General features: G+C 40.3%; 1 protein-coding gene across 1 annotated transcript in view; it reads right to left on the reverse strand.

Annotated features, from left to right (window-relative positions):
• VPS13D (vacuolar protein sorting 13 homolog D) overlaps positions 1 to 25,519 on the reverse strand; it is a 3,321,573-nt gene that overhangs the window by 976,444 nt on the left and 2,319,610 nt on the right. The window contains exon 44 of the mRNA XM_044060428.1: positions 18,540 to 18,587. Within this exon, the coding sequence (XP_043916363.1) occupies positions 18,540 to 18,587 (48 nt within the window). The remainder of the gene's footprint in view (positions 1 to 18,539; positions 18,588 to 25,519) is intronic.

Raw genomic sequence — 25,519 nt, forward strand, 5'->3', positions numbered from 1 at the left:
TAAACAAACTCTACAACAGAAGAAAGAAACTGCTATAAAAAAGAGTAAAATCCCACAATTAGAGGAACTCCCTGGTCAGCCTCAATAAGAAGCCGAGATCCCTCATAAAATCCTCCAAAGCTAGTTATGAAAACAAAATAGCCACTGATTCTAAAGACAACCACAAAGCATTCTATAGCTATGTCAAGAATCTCAATGGCAACACTCAGATCTGCTCTGAGTTACAGCACAATGGCACTAAATATACAGAACCAACTGATATTGCCAACATCCTGGCTGACAGGTTCAGTGCTAACTTTACTCCCTCTCACCCACGAAAGGGTCCATCTTTATACCGGAAGAATGCAAAGTTCCTGTAATCACGACTGCACAGGTAAAAACTTCACTCTCCAAAGCCAATAACACAGCATCCATGGGACCTGACAACATCCCAGGCTGCCTTCTACACAAACTACAGAATGAACTGGCACCCCACCTAAGTACCATGTTCAATCACAGCCTCACCTCAAGCTTTGAGCCCACTGAATGGAGCACCGCGACAGTTATCCCACTCCACAAAGGAGGGGCCACAACAGACCCTGGGAACTACCACCCCATTAGCCTGACGAGCCTGGTCTCACACTGAGCTGATCGAAGGAAAGACACTGAGGAAACTCGGAGCTATAATATATAACATTAAGTATCCTGTTTTTTGTTTATTTTGTTTTTTATTTCTTTGTTATTTATAGCAGTTTGTGTACTGTGTATTGTTCTAGCTAGTTTCACTGTGTGTGAGGTATTAACGGGAAATTGTCCACTTTTATTAAGCATCTGTTGGGTTGTTTCTGATAACTTGTTGCAGTTAAACTCTTTTTTCTAGAGGCTCCTTTAGCTGCTTAAAACTTTCATTTAAAGGCTCACTGCTGCTTTTCAGCTGTGAGAAACATTTCTGCAGTTTGTTCTAAGTAGTGGGGATATCTGTAGCATTTCCATATTCAGGCTTGTATTTGGGCCTAGTGTGTGTGGAGGCTGTGTGTCTGAGCACATATTCAGGGACATCTTGGTTTAGCCAAAGCCATCAGGCATTTCAGTGAGAGAGAATTGTTTGAGGTCATTGGCTGACTGAGGTCACCTGGACTACAGCTTAGACTAAGCACCTCATTGGTTCTTTTGAGATTTCTTTCTTAAAAGCTGTCTCAGGTTTCAACTTTCTGTTACCTAAGAAGTTCAGTTGTGAGTGTTCTGCCATTTCACACTGAGTTGATCGAAGGAAAGACACTGAGGAAACTTGGCGCTATAATATATAACATTAAGTATCCTGTTTTTTGTTTATTTTGTTCTTTATTTCTTTGTTATTTATAGCACTTTGTGTACTGTGTATTTTTCTAGCTAGTTTCACTGTGTGTGAGGTATTAACTGGAAATTGTCCACTTTTATTAAGCATCTGTTGGGTTGTTTGTTTCTGATAACTTGTTGCAGTTAAACTCTTTTTTCTAGAGGCTCCTTTAGCTGTTTAACACTTTCATTTAAAGGCTCACTGCTGTTTTTCAGCTGTGAGAAACATTTCTGCAGTTTTTTTCCCACCCTCCCTCCCTGTTGGTATAGTGTTTTTATAGTTGGTGGCTTTGCAGTTGCCCGCCCCTAGTGTACATTTGATCTGGGACCCTCCTCCCAGTCTAGTGTCATTACCTCATTCTACCCAGTACAGGGAGAACATTTCAGAAGGCCAATCAGCTTAGTTTCTGCTACTCCTTTCTCTCTTTCTTTTCTCTCGTTCCACTTAAAAATAAATAAATAAATAAATACATTTTATCTGCTTTTACTGTATTTGTGTTTCTTCCTACTTTATTTTGCTTTTGCGTCATCTTAAAAGTACTCAATTGTATTTATTACTGCTTGGTGTAACTCATTCTAAGGCTTTTAGTTTAAGCACTTGGGCTTCAGACCAGTTGTTTTACATTAAGAAGGTTTGTGGTCTGCACTGTACTGGCAGAACAGGTAGCTTACATCCTTCTAAGTTGGGAACTGCTGATTGAGGGCTCAGTGTCTGCTATTCTAAAAGTGTATTAGTTCTGATTTAAGCACTTGGGCTTCAGGCCAGTTATTTTACATTAAGAGGGTTTGTGGCCTGCACACTTGTGGGAAGAGAGGCTGGACTCTGCCCTTCTGAGCTGGGAATTTCTGGTTAAAGGCTTATAGTGCCTGCATATTTGAACTGCTTCTTACTGAAATTGGTACACCTTGTTTGCTGTAGCATAGACTAGATCCAGGCCTGCTGAATCTAGCTTTGTTTGTATAACTTGAGCACTAATCCAGGCATTCTTTAAAGTATTCAATCGTATTTATTACTGCTTGGTTGTAACTTGATTAAAGTGTAGCTATCATTCTAAGTCTTTTGGATTAAGCACTTGGGCTTCAGACCAGTTGTTTTACATTAGGAGGGTTTGTGGCCTGAGCTGGGAATTTCTGGTTAAAGGCTTATAGTGCCTGCATATTTGAACTGCTTCTTACTGAAATTGGTACACCTTGTTTGCTGTAGCATAGATTAGATCCAGGCCTGCTGAATCTAGCTTTGTTTGTTTGCTTGTTATTTCCCTGAAACGCTAATTCCACCTAAAACGCGGCTTTTCAGTGCTTCTGTGGATCCCTAGTGATATCTGCATTGCTTACTGTACTTATTTCCTTGTTTCACTTAAAAGAAAGTTACTGTTTGTTGTTTTTGCATTTAAGTTACCTGGCACTTGCTCACTAAGTCAGCACTAAAAAAATTAAAAGCACTACACCCTCACAAACTCCCCTTGACTACCTTGTTCCCCATTGGCCCTTTTTTCAATTATAAAGGAATTTCCAATACTATTCTAGCATGTCCAAAGGTCAGTTGTCAGTCTCCTCTCCGGTCCAGCTGGTGAATCTGGGAATCTTGAGTCAATGTTACAACTGCCTCATGTACACAGACAACCCTCTCCTCCTCCCAACAAATTCCAAAACATGTGAGAGATGCAACCATATAGCTAAACTGGAGGCTAAGCGCTCTCAACTCAGTACTGGCGTAACCAGTCAGGAGGAGAAGGAAACCACACTCACTACAATTCCAGTCTCACACAGACCTACCACGACAGCAAACCAAACACATAAACACACAAAAACATAATCAGAGGCTCTAAATAAAAATCTGCCTAAGCAGCAGAGACCTCCAAAGCAGACACCCAAGCAACCGCTACCCCAAAACAAAACACGTGCAACACACAGCTCACAAAGCCAGTGTGCCGAACAGCCACAGCTCTTAAGGCTAAACAACACACCTGATACACTTGTAATAGGTGACTCTATCGTCAGGCACACTGACGTCCCGCACACCAGGCTGAACAAGGAGAAGGTTACGGTGAGCTGCCTGTCAGGCGCTAGGATCCGCCACATAACACAAGCACTCAGGTCACTCCAAGGCAAGTACAAATATGACTCGGTCATTGTCCATGCTGGTGTGAATGACTTGAGACGTACCTCCCTGGACTACCTGAAAAGAGACATGGAGGAGCTCTCTGAGCATGTAGCCCAGGCTGGTATGACCCTGACCTTGAGTAGCATCTTACCCTCACCAAGAATGATGCCACAATATGAAGACAAGATGATCAATTTCAACAACTGAGTTAAGTACTGGTGTCATTCAAAGGGGATCCAATGCCTGTCAGCCTGGGATGACATGCTCGACAAGCCACGATGCTTCGCTAGGGACGGCTTGCACCTGTCACCCCTGTGCTTTCGGATATTGGCAAAGGCCCTTGCTACCCCCATAGTGCCTTTTTTAAGCAAGGCTCAAAAGACAAACCCACCTCCATAGGTATCACAAGGGATAAGAAACCAAGAGTAATGCTACTCAATGCCAGAAGTCTAAACCTCAAGATGCATGCACTCAAAACTCTCCTTAGCATGGAGAACATCGATATCTGTGCAGTAACAGAAACCTGGCTCAAGACTCCCGAGAGCACCCCAGCACTACCAGGTTATACCTCATACCATGCTTTTCAGCCCCAAAACTTGGACCGAACCACAAAAGGAGGGGGAGTATCAATATTCGTCAAAGATACCCACACCTCCAGGTTGGTGGCACAGCAAGTAGAACCAGAGACTATCCATGTGCAACTAACAGTGGGCAAAACTGCCTTCCAGTTTATAGCCTGCTACAGACCACCCTCCCAAACCCAGGAACCCCACTTGGCCTTCCTGAGAACACTGGAAAATATGAAGGTCTCTCCAAACACCATTAAATTGGGCGACTTCAACTAACCAAACATAGACTGGGAGCATTACTCTAGCTCCAACACCGTAGCCCAAAGGTTCCTAGAGTTTATACACTCAAATGCTATGGAACAACTTGTTACCACTCCCACATGAGGGGAAAACATACTGGACCTGATAATCACCAAAATGGGGACTCTATGCTCCAGACCAGAAGTGTAACCCTCACTGGTAAGATCAGACCATAAACTAATCTCACTGGATATTCACATCCCGACCCCACCCCCTGCCCAGAAAACCACAGTGAAAAACTTCTCTAAAGCAAATTTCAGACTCCTCAAAACCGAGGTGGAATCCTTCAAAGCCCCCGGGCCTGTGGAAAATACGGCCCAGACCGCAGAATCCTTTATAAACGCATTCTATGAACACCTTCAGGAATGCATGGATCATGCAATCACAAATAAAACCAAGACCCAATCCTCCAAAGGCAGACGTCCTGCCTGGTGGACCCCAGCCATAAACAAACTATACAATAGAAGGAGAAAGCTACTACATGACAGAGCAAAATCCCAAAAAGGGAAGGTATCTCTGATCAGTATTAGCAAAAAACTACGGGCACTCATAAAATTGTCTAAGGCCAGCTTCGAGAGAAAACTTGCACAGGACACTAAGGATAATCAAAAGGCTTTCTTTAGTTATGTTAGGAACCTGGGTGGGAATTCCCAGATATGCTCAGAATTAGTCCAAAATGACAAAAAATACACTGAACCCAAAGACATTGCCAACATCCTAGCTGACAGGTTCAGCGCAAACCCCCCCCCCTACCAAAAGAGCAAATATCTAATCCAGCAGAGTGCTGCCCCCCTGACATCTCAGATGCTCAGGTAAGAGCCGCCCTCTCCAAAGCAAAAAACACAGCATCAATGGGACCAGACGGTGTCCTGGGCTGCGCCCTACATGAACTCCAAGAAGAGCTAAACCCAAACATAAAACTACTGTTCAATCTCAGCCTTACTACAGGATATGTACCCAGAGAGTGGCGTACAACAACAGTGGTCCCTCTCCACAAAGGTGGTGCCTCAACGGATCCTGGAAACTATCACCCCATAAGCCTGACTAGCTTGGTCTGCAAAGCTATGGAAAGGATCATCATGGACCTCATAAATAAAGATACTGGGGACTTACAGACACTGGATCCTACCCAGTTCGGCTTTGTTAAGGGCAGATCGTGCCTCTTAAACCTGGCTGATTTCTTTGAAACAGTCACCAAGGCCATTGACGAGGGGAAGGTGGTCCACACAGCCTACCTGGACCTCGCAAAAGCCTTCGATACAATACCCCACTCGGGCATTATAGATAAGCTCACCAGCTTAACTATAAACCCCTATGTCACTAGATGGGTTGCAAACTGGCTCAAGGACAGAACCCACATGGTTAGAATTGCTGGAGCCATGTCAGACTCCAAACCAGTTACAAGTGGCGTCCCACAAGGCTCAGTCCTGGGACCTCTCTTGTTCGGTATACATTTCTTGGAGGTACAGGCCAACACGGAAGGACTGTGGATGACCAAGTTCGCAGATGACTGCAAACTGGGCGCCATAATCGACTCTCCAGCCGACACAAGCATCCTCCAAAAGGGCCTCATAACTGGTGCCAGAGCCATGGCCTCAAGCTAAACGCCAAAAAATGTCTAGTCATCCCCTTTGGCAAAAACAAAGTGCCCACAAATTACCACATAGGTGGTAATCCATTAAGTACAGAAGAAGTAATTAGGGACCTGGGGACCCAAGTTGATAGAAATCTCTCATTTGTCAACCACATGGCCAAAGTGGTTAGAAAAACATTTTATATAGCCCACCTAATCATGAAGGGATTCACATCTAGATCAGGGGAGGTCATCGTGCCTCTTTACTCATCCCTCATCAGGCCCATAATTGAGTACAATGCTCCTTTTGGGATGTACCTTACCAGACACCTGCAGCAACTGGAAAGACCCCAAAAGTACCTCACCAAGAGGATCAAAGGGCTCAAACAGATGCCATATGCTGCCCGGTTAAAGAAACTCCAGCTCTACTCAGTGGCATATCGCCTGCTCAGAGGTGATCTATGTATAAAGCCATGTCCAACCCGGAATTTATAAAAGGCAGATCATGTCTCCTAAACCTGATAGACTTCTCTGAAGCAGTCACCAAAGCCATAGATGAGGGTAATGTATTTCACACAGCCTATCTAGATCTCGCCAAGGCGTTCAACATCATCCCCCACTCTGGAATTATAGATAAACTCACTAAACTAGGTATAAATCCCTATGTCACAAGATGGGTTCCCAACTACCTTACTGACAGAACCCACACTGTGAAAGTAGCAGACTCCAAATCAGACTTCAGACCAGTGACAAGTGGAGTACCACAGGGTTCAGTCCTGGGTCCTCTCCTGTTTGGTACCTACTTCTCTGAAGTACAGACCAACACAGAAGGTCTTTGGCTAACAAAATTCACAGATGACTGCAAACTAGGAGCCATAATCAAAACTCCTAACAATGTGGACATCCTACAAAAGGGCCTCACTGAGACAGATGCCTGGTGTCAAAGCCATGGTCTCAAGCTCAATGCCAAAAAGTGCATTGTCATCCCCTTTGGTAAAAACTCTGTACCCATGAACTACCACATAGGCGGTAGTCTACTTAACACCGAAAGTGTGATAAGAGACCTTGGGACACAGGTGGACAGTGGTCTCTCTTTTAATAATCACATCGCCTCAGTGGTCAGGAAATCTTCTACATGGCACACCTCATCACAAAAGGTTTCTCATCCAGAAAAAAAAGAGGTCATTGTTCCCCTCCACTCATCACTCATTAGACCCATTATAGAGTACAACTTCCCTTTTGGTATGTACCTCACAAGACATCTACAACAACTGGAAAGGCTGCAGAAATACCTCACAAAGAGGATTACTAGCCTCATACAGATGCCCTACGCAGACCGACTAAAAAACTCCAGCTTTACTCCGTCGCATATCGCCTACTCAGAGGTGATCTCTGCCTAACATACAAAGCTATGTTAAACCCAGAGCTGTTGGACATGCTCCACTTAAAGAAATTCCAATCCCTCCAAGCTACACACTCTAGGGACCTAAACCTTGTCACCACAATAACCAGAACATGCTGGAGGGATAAATTCCTGTCCCAGAGACTTCCCATACTCTGGAACAGACTACCTATTTATGTCAAACAGAGCTCCTCATTAGCACTCAAGAAAAATCTTGATGATTGGATGGGTAATAAGAAATTCACCCCGGGGATCACTTCTGTGGTTCTGCTTGACAGGGGCACAGGAAAATAATTTTCTTGGGTGGCGAAAGCCAGGGTACCTTTTTGGCTAGGCTTGTTTAGACCTTAGGGCCAATAGCCTAGTACCTACCTATGAACCTAGGAACAGAGGCTCACTAAGACAGAAAAACAATCAGAGAAATTAAAGATCCCACGCTTTTCAGGGTAAGTGCCACTACAGTTAAAGAAAGATCAACATGGAGAGTATATAGAGAAAGTACTGTAAAGAAGGAACACCTAGAGAGCTACAGTGTAGAGACAAGGTAAAATAATCAATGGAAAAGCTAAGCACTAGCTAAAAATAGCTAAGATGCAAGAGAAATATAGCCAAAAGAAAGAATAAAATATAAATCATAGACTAGGTAAGACAGAGTTAAAAAGGAGGTGGAGGAAGTACCCTAGATAAGTGTGCAAGCCACAGCCAAAAAAAATAGCAGTTAAAAGTCAAAACTTAAGTTTGATCTAGAGGTTGTGTAGTTGAAGACGTACATTACACTGTCGGTGACAAGTTTATATAAGTTGACACAAGTCCAATGGTCTGTTACTAATTGTTGCTTTGTTTCAGTCATGCTATGGTGAAATTTTAAGTTGCCATGTATTTTCAGAGGGAGGAGGGAGAAACAGTAGTTCAACTGTAAGGAAGCTATTTACTTTCTTCAGATATTTTATAGGTTCATAGTTGTTTACTAGGCTAACGACCACAAGGGCCTTTTAGGCCTAGCTATGCATCCCAAATCTCTGACAAGTTCTGATACCCTTGATAAGTGTAAGCATGGGCCTGGGAGATGAGCCATTTACAGGTTACCTGTTTGGATAAGAGACATAGGTGCCAAACCAGGGATGAATGTTTGGTTTCCCATCTAATTGTCCAAGTTGCACTTGAATTGGATTAGGGAGGAACTCTGCTTCACATGGATTGAGAGCCTGTTCCATAGACGGGGTAGTCTCTGGGATACATACCTATCTCTCCAGCAGGTCCTACTTATATCACAGGCAAGGTTTAAGTCTTTAGAACGGGTAATTCTGGTATTGTTTTGTGGATATGCAGGAGGCCCATCAAAGTGGGGTCTGACAATGTCCTGTATGTCAGGCATAGACTTCCCCTCAAAAGCCAGAATAAAGGGATAGGGCTTGAGGCGGTCTCTATAGGACATATTACTTACACCCTGTATTTTTTAGTGAGGAACCTCTGTGGATGTTCCAGTTGCTGGATATGCCTGGTTAGGTACATACCAAAGAGGGTAATGGACTCAATGATAGGTCTGATGAATGCTGAATACAGTGGAACAATGACTTCCTTGGACTTAGATGCTATACTTTTGTTTATAAGATGCGCAACATAGAATGATTTCCTCACCACTGTAGACACATGATGATCAAAGGCTAGATTACTATCTATGTGTGTCCCTAAGTCCCAGACTACTGGGTCAACTCTAAGGGGTGTGTTGTCAATATGACAGTTACCAGGGATGGATGACTTCCCAAAGAATACTATTATCCATTTCTTGGCATTTAGTTTTAGTCCATGACTCTTGACACCAGTTATGGAAAATAAGGAGGACAGACCGTATATAATATAAATTTGATGTCTTGCAAAATTAATTTCCTGGGACTTGTGATCTGACCAAGAACCTTGGCATATATTTGTTCTGCATGAATATGCAACCAGTCCACCTGAGCTGATTACTGCCATACAGTGGATGCATTGTGCCATTCATTCATTTATTCTGTATCCAGGTGAGTAGGCAGATCCAGTAATGTCCCACGGAAACAGGCCATAAAGAAGGAATCAACATACTAATCTTTCATTTACATCGAGGATATTTACAGGAATGGGAATGGCTATGAATGAAAAGTATTTTATGACGACCTCATACACCCAGTTAATAAAAGAAAATAAATATCATTTACACTTTTTTTTTCCACCCAAACCATTAATCCTCCCCCAGTGAAGCTACTCAAATGACCTGTCTGTTCCTGTCATGACAACAGCCCTTATTCTCCTTTTGTTCCCTTTGGGATGACAATCAACTACTCAAGAGTGGTGGTGTCATTTGCATTAGGGTCAGGATTTTCTTACTTTATCCCCAACTTTTCTGCCAATGCACTTACCATTTCGACTGGGGGGGCTAGTGTGCAACAGGTACAGCACTGGATAGCTACATACTTCTATAAGTGACATAAGCCTACAGACGTGCCATCCCCTACTGGAACAAATGCCACTGTAGGTTCTTTAGTCTGCATCAATGAACTCCCATAATAAACATGTTCCTGGATACACATCCTCCCTCTCCTTCTAAAAGAAGTGGATGGATACAGGCTCCTTTACCTTTCTCCCATTACCAGTTAGTTCTTCCAGTGTCACGGCTGCAAATGAACACTGGTTATCTGGGTCATATTCAAGACTCTACCCCTCTATGCAATGGAACCTACAACTATGTACTAACTGCTCAAGGAGAGAGTGAAAGGGTAATTCAACCATTAGAGGGACCACTCAACGAATTACTGTCAGGATAAGTATTCTTCATGGGTGCCAGAACCATAGAACCAGGGTAGGGGGAGCCCCCCCCACGTTTACAGCTGCAATACCTGTTGGGAAAAAATTAATGAAGTGGAGTTTTCAAGCTAACATGGATTCACGCACGGAAGTTAAACTAACTAAACTAGCTGTTCCTGTTCTCTTACTGCTCTGTGTTACAGGAGTTATGCTGCCGCTGTTCTGTTGCCAGAGTCATGCCAGTGATGACAGTTTTATTGTATTTGTAGGAGTTACGCTGCTTGTGTTTGTGTGTGTGTGTGTGTGTGTGTGTGTGTAAAATACCCCAGTTAGGTATACCTGGTGGTTAGTGTTACTCAGGCTCAAACAAGAGCCTGAATTCTCCACCCATACCACCACTTGTGATTCAGGGAGTTGAGTAGATAGCTCTCAACTGTCTAGATTTTCACATAATATTTGGCTCATACTTTTGGTGTACATTCGCGGTGGTGCAGTGGTAGTGTTGTTGCCTCACAGCAAGAGGTTCTCCCGTTCAATTCTCGGCTGGAGTGCGGGGAGTGCCTTCTGTGTGGAGTCTGCATGTCCTCCCCGTGGTTGGGTGGACATTCGAAAGAGATGCGTAAATGGGCGTGCCTTTGTTGAAGGTTGAACATCGAGCTGGCACCTCAGCGTTTGTGAAAATCTACTGCCAATCATTAGCAGACCAGAGTTCCACTGTGGCGACCCCTAACCGGGAAAAGCTGAAAGACAAACAACAACATTTGGCTCATACTTTTGGTCCGTTCCTCTTAAAATTTGTTTTTCTGGCAAATCAGAACTGAATTCACTAAAGAATCATAGCCCTTTAAGTTTCAGTCTTCCTATCTTTCAGGAAACACATATTACTTTATTTTAGCAACTTTTTAAGATTATACAAGCAATATTTAAAATGTATCCCTGGTTTTGGACCTTTGCCCCCCCCCCCCAAATAAATTTAGCTTTTTCCAGATTTCTTGTGCTGCGAAGTTGAGAGACTTAGTTGAGTGTCAAGTGGATTTTACAAGGAGCTGAGAGCTTCAGGGGAAAAGAAGTTTAGTGCTACTTATGCTAAGTCATTTGCATTGTTAGTAGCACAACAGATAGTATACTTGCTCTTGATGTAGAAAGCTGTGGGTTCTACTCCCACAGTATGCAGATGGATCGCTGATACCGTACTGTGTTGTACTTTAAAGGGAGTGGATGCTGCAGTCCTATGAATGTCCTCCTTTGGAAGAGTTACCTAGTAACTATGTTTCTGTTATTAGTTTGCAATCCATTCCTCATTACAAAATTACTAGCTTATCATATTTTTAATGTAGTGTAGGCAATTTATTCTTCAAGGGCAACAGGCACCTTACTTGTAGATGAAACAATGAAATATAAACTTGTTTGATAGCAGCAACCTCTTCATTAGTTACAGATCCCTTTAATGTGGAATTATTTAGACAACTTATTTCTCCAGAGGTTTTGCAGATTTACTGACATTGGTGGATTGTAATGACAGAAGTTTGAGTGGCCTTTTATGGTTGAAATTTTCTGAAATGGGTAGTTTTGTCACTATTGGTTCATACATTTTGTTTCATTGCTTACTAGAAGAATGTTCCAAACTACAAATTTAAAACACATTCTAACAAGTGGTGCTGTATTATACAAGGAATATAATTAGCCTCATAAGCTTAGTACTTATTATACAACAGGAACTTCTTCTTGTAACATTTGTCAATGTCTGCTATGTACTTTGCAGATAAAGATTCTAGTTGTCTACTGATGTACTATGTTCTTCATCTGTAAATATGTTTTGTAATTAATTGCTATGTTAATCAAATTGTTAATTGTTATGTAATCCAATGTAACTAATGTCTGTTTATTTTAACTGTGGAGCTTTTCTCCCCGGGCCTCCGCTGAAAATGGACCTACGTCTGGTCAGACACTCCCGGTCAACAAATGTAAATAAATAAATAAATACATTTAATACGATCAGGTTAAAGCAATCAGGAAGGTGAATCAAACAATGCATACGTGTATGCTTGCTCACAGGATGCAGGAGATCAAAATAGGGGAAAAGACCAGGCACCAATGGAGTCCCCTAGGGTTCGGTGCGGAGACTTTTTCTGTTTGGCATATACATCTCAAAATTAAAAGAAAATACCAAAGGGCTTTGGCCGACTAAGTTTGAGATAACTGCAAGCTAGGAGCAGTTAATGAATCCCCAAATGATTTAACCATCATGCAGGAAGGTTTGTCTCAAACAATAACTGGTGCCAGAATCATGAACTGAAACTAAACTCCAAGAAATACATTATCATATCCTTTGGGAAGTCATCTACTCCAGGGAACTGCCAAATTGACAATGCCCCCTGAGAACTGACCCAGTTGTTTGGTATTTGGGAACTTGTGTGTACAGTGACCTAACTTTTATGTGCCCAGAGTAATAAGAAAGTCTTTCTATACTGCACAGCTTATAAACAAACTGACTGTGACTAGATCTAGAGATGTTATTGTCCCCCTTTACAAAGCCCTCATTAGGTCAATAATTTTGTATAATGTCCGCTTTGGCATGTATCTATCCAGACCCATGCAACAATTGGAATACCCACAGAGATACCTTACTAAAAGGATACAAGTCGTAAATATTAGGTCTTGCATGGACGACCTCAAAGATTTATCACTATACTCAGTATTATACAGAATGCTTAGAGGTGACATGTCTGGCATACAAGGCAGCCTCCGACCTAATACAGATGGACCTACTGAACACCAGCAAGTCAAATGGCATCAGAAATACTCAGTCCATGCATCTACACTGAATGTCATGGAGAGATGGATATATATCACAGAGGCTACCACTGTTCTAGAACAGACTATCCATTCAAGTAAAACAAAGCTCATCCCTGTCCATATTCAAATGCAACTTGGATCTAAGGATGGGTAATGCCTCATGGCATTAATAGATAGAGGCAGTTCCTAAATGCTGCATCCCTTCCATGGGTCCCCTCAAATTATCTGTAGTATGATCACAATTATTTTCACTAGGGCTAATATACAATTAACAGCCATGGGATAGGTATGACCAATCAGGAAATGTTAATTCAAGCACCAAAAGGGAAACTAGCTTAACTGTCCTCCAAGTGAACCTATGTTGTGGTATAAACAGTCTTAAAAATGCACTTTTTAGACCACTAAGTGCCCTTCTCACCCCACCCCCAAGTTTTCAACAGCTTCTGGTGCCTCCAGTATTCTTACACACCCAACAGTATCATCTTCTCTGAGAAGGATTACTGCATCAGTATTTTAAAAGGAGGTGAAGCACCAGCATCTTTGAAGGTAGATGTGGTGACTGTATTACCTAAAGACAGTGAAGACTCATCAGACCCAGCTTCATATAAGCCCATTTCAACTCTAAACCATCATTTTTAGGGTTTATGTCTACAATAGCTAAATAATGGCAAAGGTGTTGCCAAAGTTGATAGAGATGGATCAGAGTGGTTTTGTGAAGGTGAGGCAAACATTTGACCACAATAACAAAATAATGATGATCTATAGAGAACCAGAATGTAGAAAAATACCCCTGTTGGTGGTGGGTCTTGATGCACAGAAAGCATTTGCTAGAGTAAGCTAGGATTTTATAAGTAGGGCAATGGAAGCATTTTTATTCCCCGATACTATGACAAGGTTACTTAGGAGGATATGCGAAGGATCAAAGGCATGAAATAAACTTGGAGGGTTCCTTTCTGGTAAGTTGTTTTTGAAAAGAGGAACCAGGCAAGTGTGTAATCTTTCACATTATATTTAGAGCCATTAGCAAAAAAAAAAACAAGGACTCAGAAATGCAAGGATATAATTGGTATGGTAATCAAGAAAAGTTGACTATTTGCAGATGATATTAATTTGTACCTAATAAATCCAGAAAATGGCATCTCAGTGTTGTAGAACACTTTTGAATCTTTTCAGGATATATTAATGAAGCTAAAACAAAGGCTATGCCCATAAATTATGTACCAAACCTTAAATGGTTCAGCAGTATCCATCTTTACAGGGCCATGACAAGATGAAGTATTTAGGAGGATGAATTAAAAAAGCTTCTGTTATGACAGCTAAGGATATGTGGGAAGAAACTTTAGAAAAGATACAAAAACTGAGAAACTGGAACCTCTTGTTTATGAATATAGATAATAAGATAAAAGCATTGAAAATGTTTTAGTCCATTTATTTTTATATATGGATAAGGCATATTTTTATAAACCAGAGGAGTTATGGAAAATAATAAAGACTTGATAGAATTTATCTTGGACAGAAAGACTGCAAAAGTTAAGTGGGATAAGTTGATCCTTTCACCAGAACAAGGTAGTTACGGTTTACCAGACTTGAAGGGATATTTTAGAGCTATACAGTTAAACTTCACATACATAGCACAAGCAGAAAGTTATAATTCAAGGGATAATTGGATAACAATGAAGCAAGGGTAAGTTCAAGAAAAAGAGAGAGAGTGGGGATTTTGGATGCAACTTCTTAAGGAGAATAATAACGATACAAATATATCCATAAAACAGCAGAAAGTACTCTTACAAATTAAGCTTATAAGAGAATGCAGAAAGGAAATTTTGTCAGTAGGTATACAAGCAGTGGTATATAAAATAGGCAAGAGTGGGCTAGAATTCACTGGAGAAACCTGGCAAAGGAACCAAGATATTGGAAGCAAATAACTAAAGCACAAAAGGTGACACAGTGGAATGAGGTCAAGAAGATGTGGATTGTGGGACAGAGACTGCCTTTCCTAGCAGGGCTTGATCTCTAGAGTACAGTGAAACAGAAAGGGACAGGAGAATTTTAAGTGAAAGACCTGCTCTGGTAGAGTTTTTAGTTGAATCTAGGACAGAAGCAGCTGTTAAACAAGGGATAATTAGTACAGCACATAAAATATTGCACAGAACTATAAGAATCATTCAAAGGAGGTTAGAAAAGATTGGTAAGAGAGACTGGAAAAACAAATTACAAGAAAACAATGGGAAAGCATATACATGGCTCCCAAATATGCAACCAAGTCCAGAAGGTTTAGGATTTTTGCTTGCCAGTGTTTGCAAAGATATTTTTATACCTCAAGTCATACCGCTCAACTGTACAGATTTTTGCAGAATGCCCAGATTTTGCCTCATATTTTTTGTCCATTTTTCATGAAATTGTGGTTTTCTGGCAAATTAACGACTGAAGTTAGAAAATAATGACAGACATTTGAGTCTCAGACTTCATACCCTTCAGAAAATTAATGCTAATGCAAAACCTGTTACTCTATCAACTTTCTAAGTTTATAAGAGCAGTATTGAAACACTGTCCCTACTGCTCTAAGAGGTTGAGAGGTGTAGTGTGACTGTGAGTGTGTGTGTGTGTGTGTGTGTGTGTGTGTGTGTGTGTGTGTGTATATATATATATATATATATATATATATATATATATATATATATATATACACATATATATGTACAGTGGATATAAAAAGTGTACACAACCCTGTTAATATGCCAGGTTTTTGTGATATAAAACCATTTCAAAACTTTTTCCACCTTTAATGTGACCTATAACCTGTGCAATTCAATTGAAAAACAAATCTGTTAGGGGAAAAATATAAAAAATAAAAAAAACGTACAATAAGCTGGTTGCATAGGTGTGCACACCCTTAAACTAATACTTTGTTGAAGCAACTTTTGATTTAATTAAATCATTCAGTTTTCTTGGGTACACCCTGCCATCAATTAGAGAGACTCGGACTAACCCCAAATAAAGTTCAGCTGTCATAGTAGGATTTTCCTGACATTTACTCAGTTACCTGCTACAGCAAAAGCCATGGTTCGCAGAGAGCATACAAAGCATCAAAGGGATCTCATTGTTGAAAGGTATCAGTCAGGAGAAGGGTACAAAAAAATTTCCACAGCATTGGATACTCCATGAAACACAGTAAAGACAGTCATCAAAAAGTGAAGAAAATATGGGACAACAGTGATGCTGCAAAGAACTGGATGTCACTCCAAAATTGATGTAAAGACAAGACAAAAACTGGTCAGGGATGCTGCCAAGAGACCTACAGCAACACTGAAAGAGTTGCAGGAATTCCTGGCAAGTACTGGTTGTGTACTACATGTGACAACAACCTCCCGTATTTTCAATATGTTTGGACTATGGGGTAGGTCTGCAAGATGGAAGCCTTTTCTTACACAGAAAAACATCCAGGCCAGGCTAAAGTTTGCAAAACAATACATGAAGTCTCCCAAAAGCATGTGGGAAAATCTTTTATGGTTTGATGAGACCAAGGTTGAACATTTTGGCCACAATTTCAAAAGGTACATTTGGTGCAAAAACAACACTTCGTATCACCAAAAGAACACCATCTCCACAGTGAAGCATGGTGGTGGCAGTATCATGCTTTGGGGTTGCTTTCCTTCACCCAGAACTGGGGCTTTAGTCAAGGTGGGGGGAATTATGAACAGTTCCAAATACCAGTCACTTTTGGACAAAACCTTCAGGCGTCTGCTAGAAAACTGAAGATGAAGAGGAATTTCACCTTTCAACACAATGGCCCCAATCATACATCTAAATCAACAAAAGAATGGCTTCACCACAAGAAAATTAAAGTTCTGGGATGGCCCCGCCAGAGCCCAGACCTAAATCCAATAGAAAATCTGTGGGGTGACCTGAAGAGAGCTGTTCACAAGAGATACCCTCGCAATCTGACAGATTTGGAGTGCTTTTGCAAGGAAGAGTTGGCAAATATTGCCAAGTCAAGATGTGCCATGCTGACAGGCTCCTACCCAAGATGACTGAATGCTGTAATTAAATCAAAAGGTGTTTCAACAAAGTAATAGTTTCAGGGTGTGCCTACTTATGCAACCAGCTTATTGTACAATTTTTATTTTTTATATTTTTTCCCCTAACAGATTTGTTTTTCAATTGAATTGTACAGGTTATAGGTCACATTAAATGCGGTAGAAATTTTGAAATGAGTTATTGTGGTCTCATTTTTTATATCACAAAAACCTGGCATTTTAACAGGGATGTCTACACTACACCAGCATCTTTGAAGGTAGATGTGGTGACACACACACACACACACACACACACACACACACACACACACACACACACACACACACACACACACACCTGCATACACATATATTTACATGTATATCTACCTATACATGCATAAATATGTACACATACGTATGAGTGCGCACATATATCGATATGTACATATGTGCACTCATGCACATGTGCCTGTTTACACACACATGCACATTAGCTCAAGGTCACTGAGGCCCTTACTCTGGCACTGCACATACCTCTTGTTTCATGGCTCAACACAAAGACTTTTGCACAACACTGTGCAAGCTAATGCAGTCACTGCAAACTAGCAACCCACCCAGCTAGAATTGTGTCATCAATGCTATGAACAGCCACACTCCTCTTCAGTATTAGCTTTTCAAATAAAGAGGGATTAAATATGAGATAAACATTTTTTTCTAAGAAACCTAAAGTATTCGCAAGTAAATATCTTCTGTAACAAACCCTGGAGATGAAGCTGAATAACTGGCCTCATCAAAATCGTACAGAATGAATCTGCGCCAGATAAAACTTGTCTGTAGATGTCTCAGGAAAAAAAGTGTTTCCTTCCTCTGGTCTATGGGTTTCTTTTTATTTTTTTCTTTCTGCTACATTTTTAATATAATGCAATGGTTATAAATATTTATAGAGAGAAATGTATGCCAACCAAGCAAGCATTTTAAAGGAATGCTAAATCCTTCTGAAATTAATGATGTTTGTATTTTACTTCTGCCTTATACAAAGGACAACTCTCCATTAACAACTGCACTCATAGTGTTACATACTTCTTTAAATTTAAATGTCATTTTGTCAACATTATATTTTGGACAAAAATAGTTTAGAATGTACAGTACATTAATACTTCAGTTGTAGAGCACAGATGAAATATGAATTTACTATTAAAAGTAAAAAGCCCACTACCAGTGCAGAGCAATATTTTAATTATTTTAATAGTCAGTGTTTCTAAAACTAGCTTTGAAGCTGTCACAAACCAACATTTTCAACAAGATCACAGCTAAACAATTTGAGTGAGAAATACAGAGCAGATGGCAAAAAAATATATTTTTTTCAAATGTCAATTACAATTTACTTGGAAAATATCCACACAATCCATATCTAAGCCACATTAACATAAATCCTACCTGATTTACTACACAGTACTTGTTACTTCTGTCATTATCAGTAAGTGAAAGTGGAACAGATGTATTATTCACTAACAATTATAGAAGCGTACAATGTATTTTATCCCTTTTTTGCTTTAAAGACTCTCTGCATTTCTCACCCAGTTCAACACTCAAACCACGCCTGGTTAAGAGCTCTGGCTTAGAGTGCCATTCCTCAGTCCAGACAGTCTCAAATGTCAGAGAGTAAAATTGGGTTTTTACTCACGTAAACATGTGGGTGAATTATGTTAGTTTTGCTAACTGGACTTCCAACCTAGAAATGAAGAATAAAACCAATGTTAAATTAAACAATGGCAATGAAGCATGACTTTGAACATTACTAAAAATCAGTCTTCACCTGTCTGAATTTAAAAAGATAAACTTGGTTAAATTTTTGAAATTTTCGAAGAAACTCTTGGCTATATGCTGCTAGAAATCCATCTAAGATGTGGTAAGACTAAGAAAAAAATCAATTAGTTTAAAATCAGCTGCTGCCAAGGCAAATGTATCAAATACATCACCAAAGATAACATTAAAAGAGTACAGATTTTGCTCGACAACAGCCTAGGAAAAAATATGTGTAGATAACACAGCTAACATGTAAAAGATATGCAAATAAGCACCATGCCAACTGATGTATATAACCATCTGCAGTAGGTAAAAGTAATTAACTTCCCAACAGTTACCATATGACAGTTCTTACATTTCTAGCTCTTGCAGCCATGGTCATGAATCTCTTGTACACACATCATGAGCGCACACCTGGCAATTTGCTACCCAGGCTTCTCTGACCCCAGCCAGTAGTGTAGCAAAGATGGGGTGACGGGGACATTTGCTCTAGGCACAAAGTATTAGATGGCACAAAGAGTTGCTGCAGCATTTTTTTATTTACCAAAATGCTGGTACAAAAATGTCAGTTAAGCTTTTTTTTTTTGCTCTAATTTAAAGAGATGGGTTGGGGGTGGTGTGGACTGGCTGCTGTAAATGCTGATGCATAAATTGTTTTTTTACAGTTGGCTCTGTACAGTCCATTTTTTTTTTTTTTTTTTAAGCTGGGGATATGGATTAGTGTTATAGAAGCTAATTCAGCAATAAGCTTTCTACAGTCAGCCAAAGTACTTTTTTTCCTCTTTCCTTTTCTCATGGATTGGCTGCTGTACTGTAGGTAGGAAGCCAATGATTTTTCTTCATAAAGGAGCAGCAATTTTTTTTTCAAAGAGCTGAGGATGCAGGGCACAATTCTGAGGCACCAGCACAGGGCACTTAATAAGCAAAATATGGCTCTGATGACGGGAACATGTGAGTGCAACACGTACAAAAGAAGATAAAATGCAAAATTACATTATTTTGTGAACTCGCAATAATTACAGAAGATACCGTGGCCAAACTAGGTACAGAAGTTGTCAAACTATAAGGCAATGGAAAGATAAAACACCCAATGCAAAAGGTGTTTTGAAGATCAGCTAATCTGGTGAGTTTTCCTAATCAGTCTGTGTGACCTTTTCATTTTTTGGTTTAGTTGTTAGTTGTGATATTTTGCAGACACCTTACTGGTTATGGACATCAGCTGTGTTTAAAGACCCTGTGTTTCTAGAGTATAGCCAGACGGTCTATTTGTGCTGTGCTGATGAAGTCATAAGAAGGCCTAAACATGCATGTCCACAGCTAGTGGTGTTTGGATTTGTTAGCCTGAATCTGTCCATAAAGACTGTCTATAAAGACTTAAAAAGCAAAAAGTCATGGACTTTCAAAAGTCATGTAGCTGAAACACTTGATGTCCTTAAGGGGTCATTTGCATATATCCTCCATTACAGGAAGCTTAAGGTATCACACAGTGAAAACCCTAGCTTGGCTAGGTTTTTCTTACAGATTTTTTATTAATTTTTAACAGATCTAGTAGAAGCAATTTTATGAGGTGCTATACTTCCCTTATACCAAAGCTAATCTGTGGGATAAGCTCCTATCCTGTCAGTCAGATACTGGTTGTTAAAATCTGCAACAAGACTGCGAGCAAAATAAGAGAATCCAACTTCAAAGCTGATTGATTCTGTACACCATTCCAGAAAGCAGTGGCAAGGAACGAGCACAAACTGGTAATACAAAATGGAATGACTGCACTGCAACCACTGATAATGTCCTACACACCGAGTAGCATTTATACAGAAACATGCCAGCAGACAAAGACTGCAGCTGCTACCATCTTCCAAAAGCACAGCAGAGTATGCTCAACCATCCATCTCAGTGTCCTCAAACCAGAAATTCAAACTGATCACCTGGGTTTTTCTTCTTGGTAAATAAAGCCCATCACAGGAGATAATCTAGTTCTGTTGCAATCCTCTGGATGGAAACAGAGTTGACTTCTCATAAGTAATGATGGTCCCAAACGGCTGCAAGAAAAACTAAAAAATCATTGCAAAGAATTTCCTGAAGGGCAACCATCAGCCAATCATCCAAGAATACCACCACCAGATAACCCTAAACAAGCAAAGTCTCTACCACTATTGCTAAAACTTTGGTAAAGGACATAGAGGTATATGAGGGTGAAGGGAAAAGCTCTGTACCAGACGTGAAGGTAACACAGTGTTAAAAAAAAGAATCACCTGATAAAGACTCCAAGACAATGTTAAGTATACATCCATTACATCCACTGACACCGTTAGAACATCCCGACACAACAAAACTACTATATTACAGACTACAGAGTAACATCCCCAAACACTGTATACTTGATGCAGTTGACAACACCCTTTCCCCTGTTTACTTAAAATAACGAAGTGGCAGGACTAACCACACTAACACACATGGAGCCCACAACCTTCACAAAAGTAGTACCAACAACCTGCAGCAAAAGAAATTAATATAATAGTTTGTAGTTTTTAATTTATCTAGTGTAAATTTTAATATTTCTGAATAGCTTTTAAACGTATTCTTTCTATGGATGGCAATATTAATGACTGCCTTACTGAACTGAGACTTTTGTGCACAACTTAGATTTGAGTTATGTTTAAGAATGATTCAGCTTATACTGATAATCCTTTTAAGCGTGCAAGTACTTTTATACCAAACAGTTCTCCTACCATAAAAGCTTTCTATAAAATCTGTCAGAATGACTTGTATGGAATGTTTTTCAATAACAATAAATCTAGGCACTATAATTTATGCGAAGTTGAAAGACACCCCTTTAGTTAAACTGTGTATGTAGGATGACATCATTATAAAATAAGCAGATAAAGGGGGGAAAGCCATGATAATGGACACTGCACAATATAATTGCTTAATGTATGATTTACTTCAAGATCATTGCACTTTTAGAAAAATTAGTAGTTCTGATGTCAGCAACATTATTTATTAATTCAAAGGTTTTTACATGAACTTTCACTGGAAAAATTTACTTCTTCCGAGATTTATAATTATCTATATACAGCTAATCCAATGTGTCCTATTATATATGGTCTACCCAAAATTCATAAAAATTCGAATAACCACCCAATGAGGCCAACTGTCTCCGTCAGTCAATGGGCCACCACAGCAATATCCAAATGTTTGGAAGAACAACTGCATGGGTTACTTATGTACAGTAACAGTTATATAAGAGACATTAATGAATTTCCTGGTGCATAACGCACCTTTTTACAAGATCCACTTACATTGAATAAACTACACAATGGCTTCATTATGGTCACTTTAGACATTAAATCACTTTTACACCTAATGAACTAGGCATACAATTCATTAGAGAATTTTATGCAGCCATAGTAATTTCCCAGTATCCGAAATTGAGCTCATCTATTCCATGTTAGAAACAGTACTGATTAATAACCTAGTTCTTTTTAATAATGAATTTTTGCATCAACTACTGGGGGTAGCCATGGGAACAGCAGCAGCAAACAGCTATGTGAATATAATATTCTCTTGATGGGAGGAACTATTTATCTGTAATTACAGTGATTCCATTAATAAATATCAGAATATAGATCTGATTTTTTTTATAAACTGTTTGTGGACAATGTTGTTCTTTTATGGATTAGTAACATAGGTTCATAGGTTAGTACTAAACTATCAGCCCTAGGGCCTTATACAAGCCTAGCCATAACAATTCCCTGGCTATTTCATCACACATTATTTACTTCCCTGGACCCCTGTCTAGCAGGGCGACTGACGTGATCCCTGGGGTGAATTTCCTTTCTCCCATCCAATCGTCAAGGTTCCTTTTGAAGAGGGCCAAAGAGGCACTCTGCTTGACATGTATGGGCAATCTATTCCAGAGTCTGGGGAGTCTCTGAGTCAGGAACCTATCCCTCCAGCATGTTTTGTTTATTGTGATGACAAGGTTTAGATCCCTGGAGCGTGTGGCTCTGAGGGATTGAGATTTCTTTAAGTGTAGCATGTCCAACAGCTCTGGGTTTGACATGGCCTTGTATGTTAAGCAGAGATCGCCTCTGAGTAGACGATATGCGACAGAGTATAGCTGGAGTTTTTTAAGGCGGTCAGCGTAGGGCATCTGCTTTAGGCCTGTGATTCTTTTAGTGAGGTATTTCTGCGGCCTTTCCAGTTGTTGCAGATGTCTTGAGAGGTACATACCAAACGGGGCATTGTATTCTATAATGGGTCTAATGAGGGATGAGTACAGTGGGACAATGACCTCCTTTTTTCTGGATGAAAAGCCCTTAGTGATGAGGTGTGCCACATAGAAGAATTTCCTGACTGTTGTGCCGATGTGGTTATCGAAGGTGAGACCACTGTCCATCTGTGTCCCTAAGTCTCTTATCACACTTTCGGTGTTTAGTGTACTGCCACCTATATGGTAATTCACCGGTACATGTTTTTTCCCAAAGGGGATAACTATACATTTCTTGGCATTGAGCTTGAGCCCATGGCTCTGGCACCAAGCATCTGTTTCTGTAAGGCCCTTTTGTAGAGTATCCACATCATTTGGGGATTCAATAATGGCTCCCAATTTGCAGTCATCTGTGAACTTTGTTAGCCAGAGTCCCTTAGTGTTGGCCTGTACTTCAGAGAAGTAGATGCCAAACAAGAGCGGTCCCAGGACTGAACCCTGAGGTACTCCACTTGTCACTTGTCTGGAGATGGATTTGGAGTCGTCTACTTTTACAGTGTGGGCTCTATCAGTAAGCCAGTTAGCAACCCATTGGGTGACGTAGGGATTAATGCCCAGCTTAGTAAGTTTATCTATGATTCCAGAGTGGGGGATGGTATCAAAGGCCTTGGCAAGGTCTAGATAGGCTGTGTGAACAACCTTACCCTTGTCCATGGCTCTGGAGACTGATTTGAAGAAGTCAATCAGGTTCAGGAGACAAGATCGGCCCTTCACGAACCCAAATTGGGTGGGGTCCAGTGTTTGAAGGTTGCCAATGTCTTTGTTTATAAGTTCCATGATAATGCGTTCCATGGCCTTGCAGATAAGGCTCGTCAGACTGATGGGGCGGTAATTTCAGGGATCCAAGGTGGATCCCCCCTTGTGGAGTGGGATAACTGTAGCTCTATGCCACTCAGTGGGCACGAAACCTGAGGTGAGGCTATGATTAAACATGACACTTAGGTGAGGTGCCAGTTCATATTGTAGTTCATGTAGTACACAGCCAGGGATTTCATCTGGTCCCATGGATACTGTATTCTTAGCTTTGGAGAGTGCATTTTTTAGCTGTGTGGCTGTTATTACTGGAATTTGGCAATCTTCCGGTATTGAGATGGGCCATTTAGGGGGTGAGAGGGGGGTGAAGTTGGCACTGAATCGATCTGCCAGGATGCTGGCAATATCCTTGGGATCAGTATATTTAATGCCATTCTGTTTTAGCTCAGAGCAGATCTGAGCATTGACATTTAGATTCTTGACATAGTTATAAAATGCCTTGTGGTTGTCTTTGGAATCTTTGGCAATTTTATTTTCGTAACTAGCTTTGGAAGATTTTATGGGGGATCTCAGTTTCTTATTGTGGCTGGTAAGGGTGTTTTTTGCATCCTGGCATTTTCCTCTTTTCTGCAACAGTTTCTTCCTTTTGTTGTAAAGTTTGTTTATGGCAGGGGACCACCAGATTGGCTTCCTTTTTTCAGATGAGAGCATCTTGGTTCTATTTGGGATAGCACGATTCATGCATGAGTGGATGTGCTCGTACAGTGCCTTAGTGTAGGATCCAGCAGTTGAACTTTCAGTTCCCGTCTGCATGGGTGTCATGAAGTTTGTCACTTCTGACTTGAGTAGCATGAAGTTGGCTTTGGAGAAGTTTTTTATGGAGGTTTCCTTACTGGGGGGGTGGGATGTGGATGTTAAGGGTGATTAGCTTATGGTCAGACCTGACTAACGAGGGGGTGACCATAGGTGTGGAGCATCGATTTCCTATGTTGGTAATGACCAGGTCTAGGATATTGGAGCCCCTGGTGGAATTATGGATTAGTTGATCCAGGGTGTTGGAATTTATGAATTCCAAGAACCGTTGGGCAAAGTTGTTGGTACACAAGTAGTTTTCCCAGTTAATGGCAGGGTAGTTAAAATAACCCAGTATTAGGGTGTTTGGTTCTATCTTAATATTTTCCAGTATGTTTAGAAAGGTGTAGTGAGAATCTTGGGGCATGTAGGGGGACAGTTTGGAGCTATCTGCTATTATTTGAATAGTACTACTAATTTCCTTGAATTTGAATTGAACTTCTGATGAGTTCATTACCTTTTTAGGTATAACTATTACATATTTAGAAAACACTTTTCATACTACAATTCATAAAAAAAAATGTTCAAGCTCATAGCATGCATCCAAAACACGTTTATAGAACTGTAGTCAAGATTCAATTCTTGCAAGCAAGTAGGCTTAATACATCTAATGAAGCCTTTTCTGAATAAGTTAATAGTGTGGCATCTGCTTTCTATTCTAGAGGTTATGATCCTAAACTTTTGAGGGATAACATAGAGGTTGCAACTTTACAACATGAAGATGTAGGTGTACTCTATCTATTTGGCAATAGTTGTCTATCCGGAAGTAATAATAAAAAAAAAACACAACAAGGAATTGGTCATTAGGTTACGTGACTAAGTTCAATAAGTGTACCCCTCAAGTAAAAACAGTAATAGAAAGGAAATAGGCGATCTTAAGCTCTGATAATGAGCTAAAGAGAACAGTAGGTGAGAAACCATACTTTCTATACAAAAGGGAAAGAAATCTAAAGCAGTATTTATGTTATAAAGACCTAGCACCT

Source organism: Protopterus annectens, chromosome 2.part0 (genome assembly GCF_019279795.1).
Source record: "Protopterus annectens isolate FY-2018-M chromosome 2.part0, PAN1.0, whole genome shotgun sequence".
NCBI lineage: Eukaryota > Metazoa > Chordata > Ceratodontiformes > Protopteridae > Protopterus > Protopterus annectens.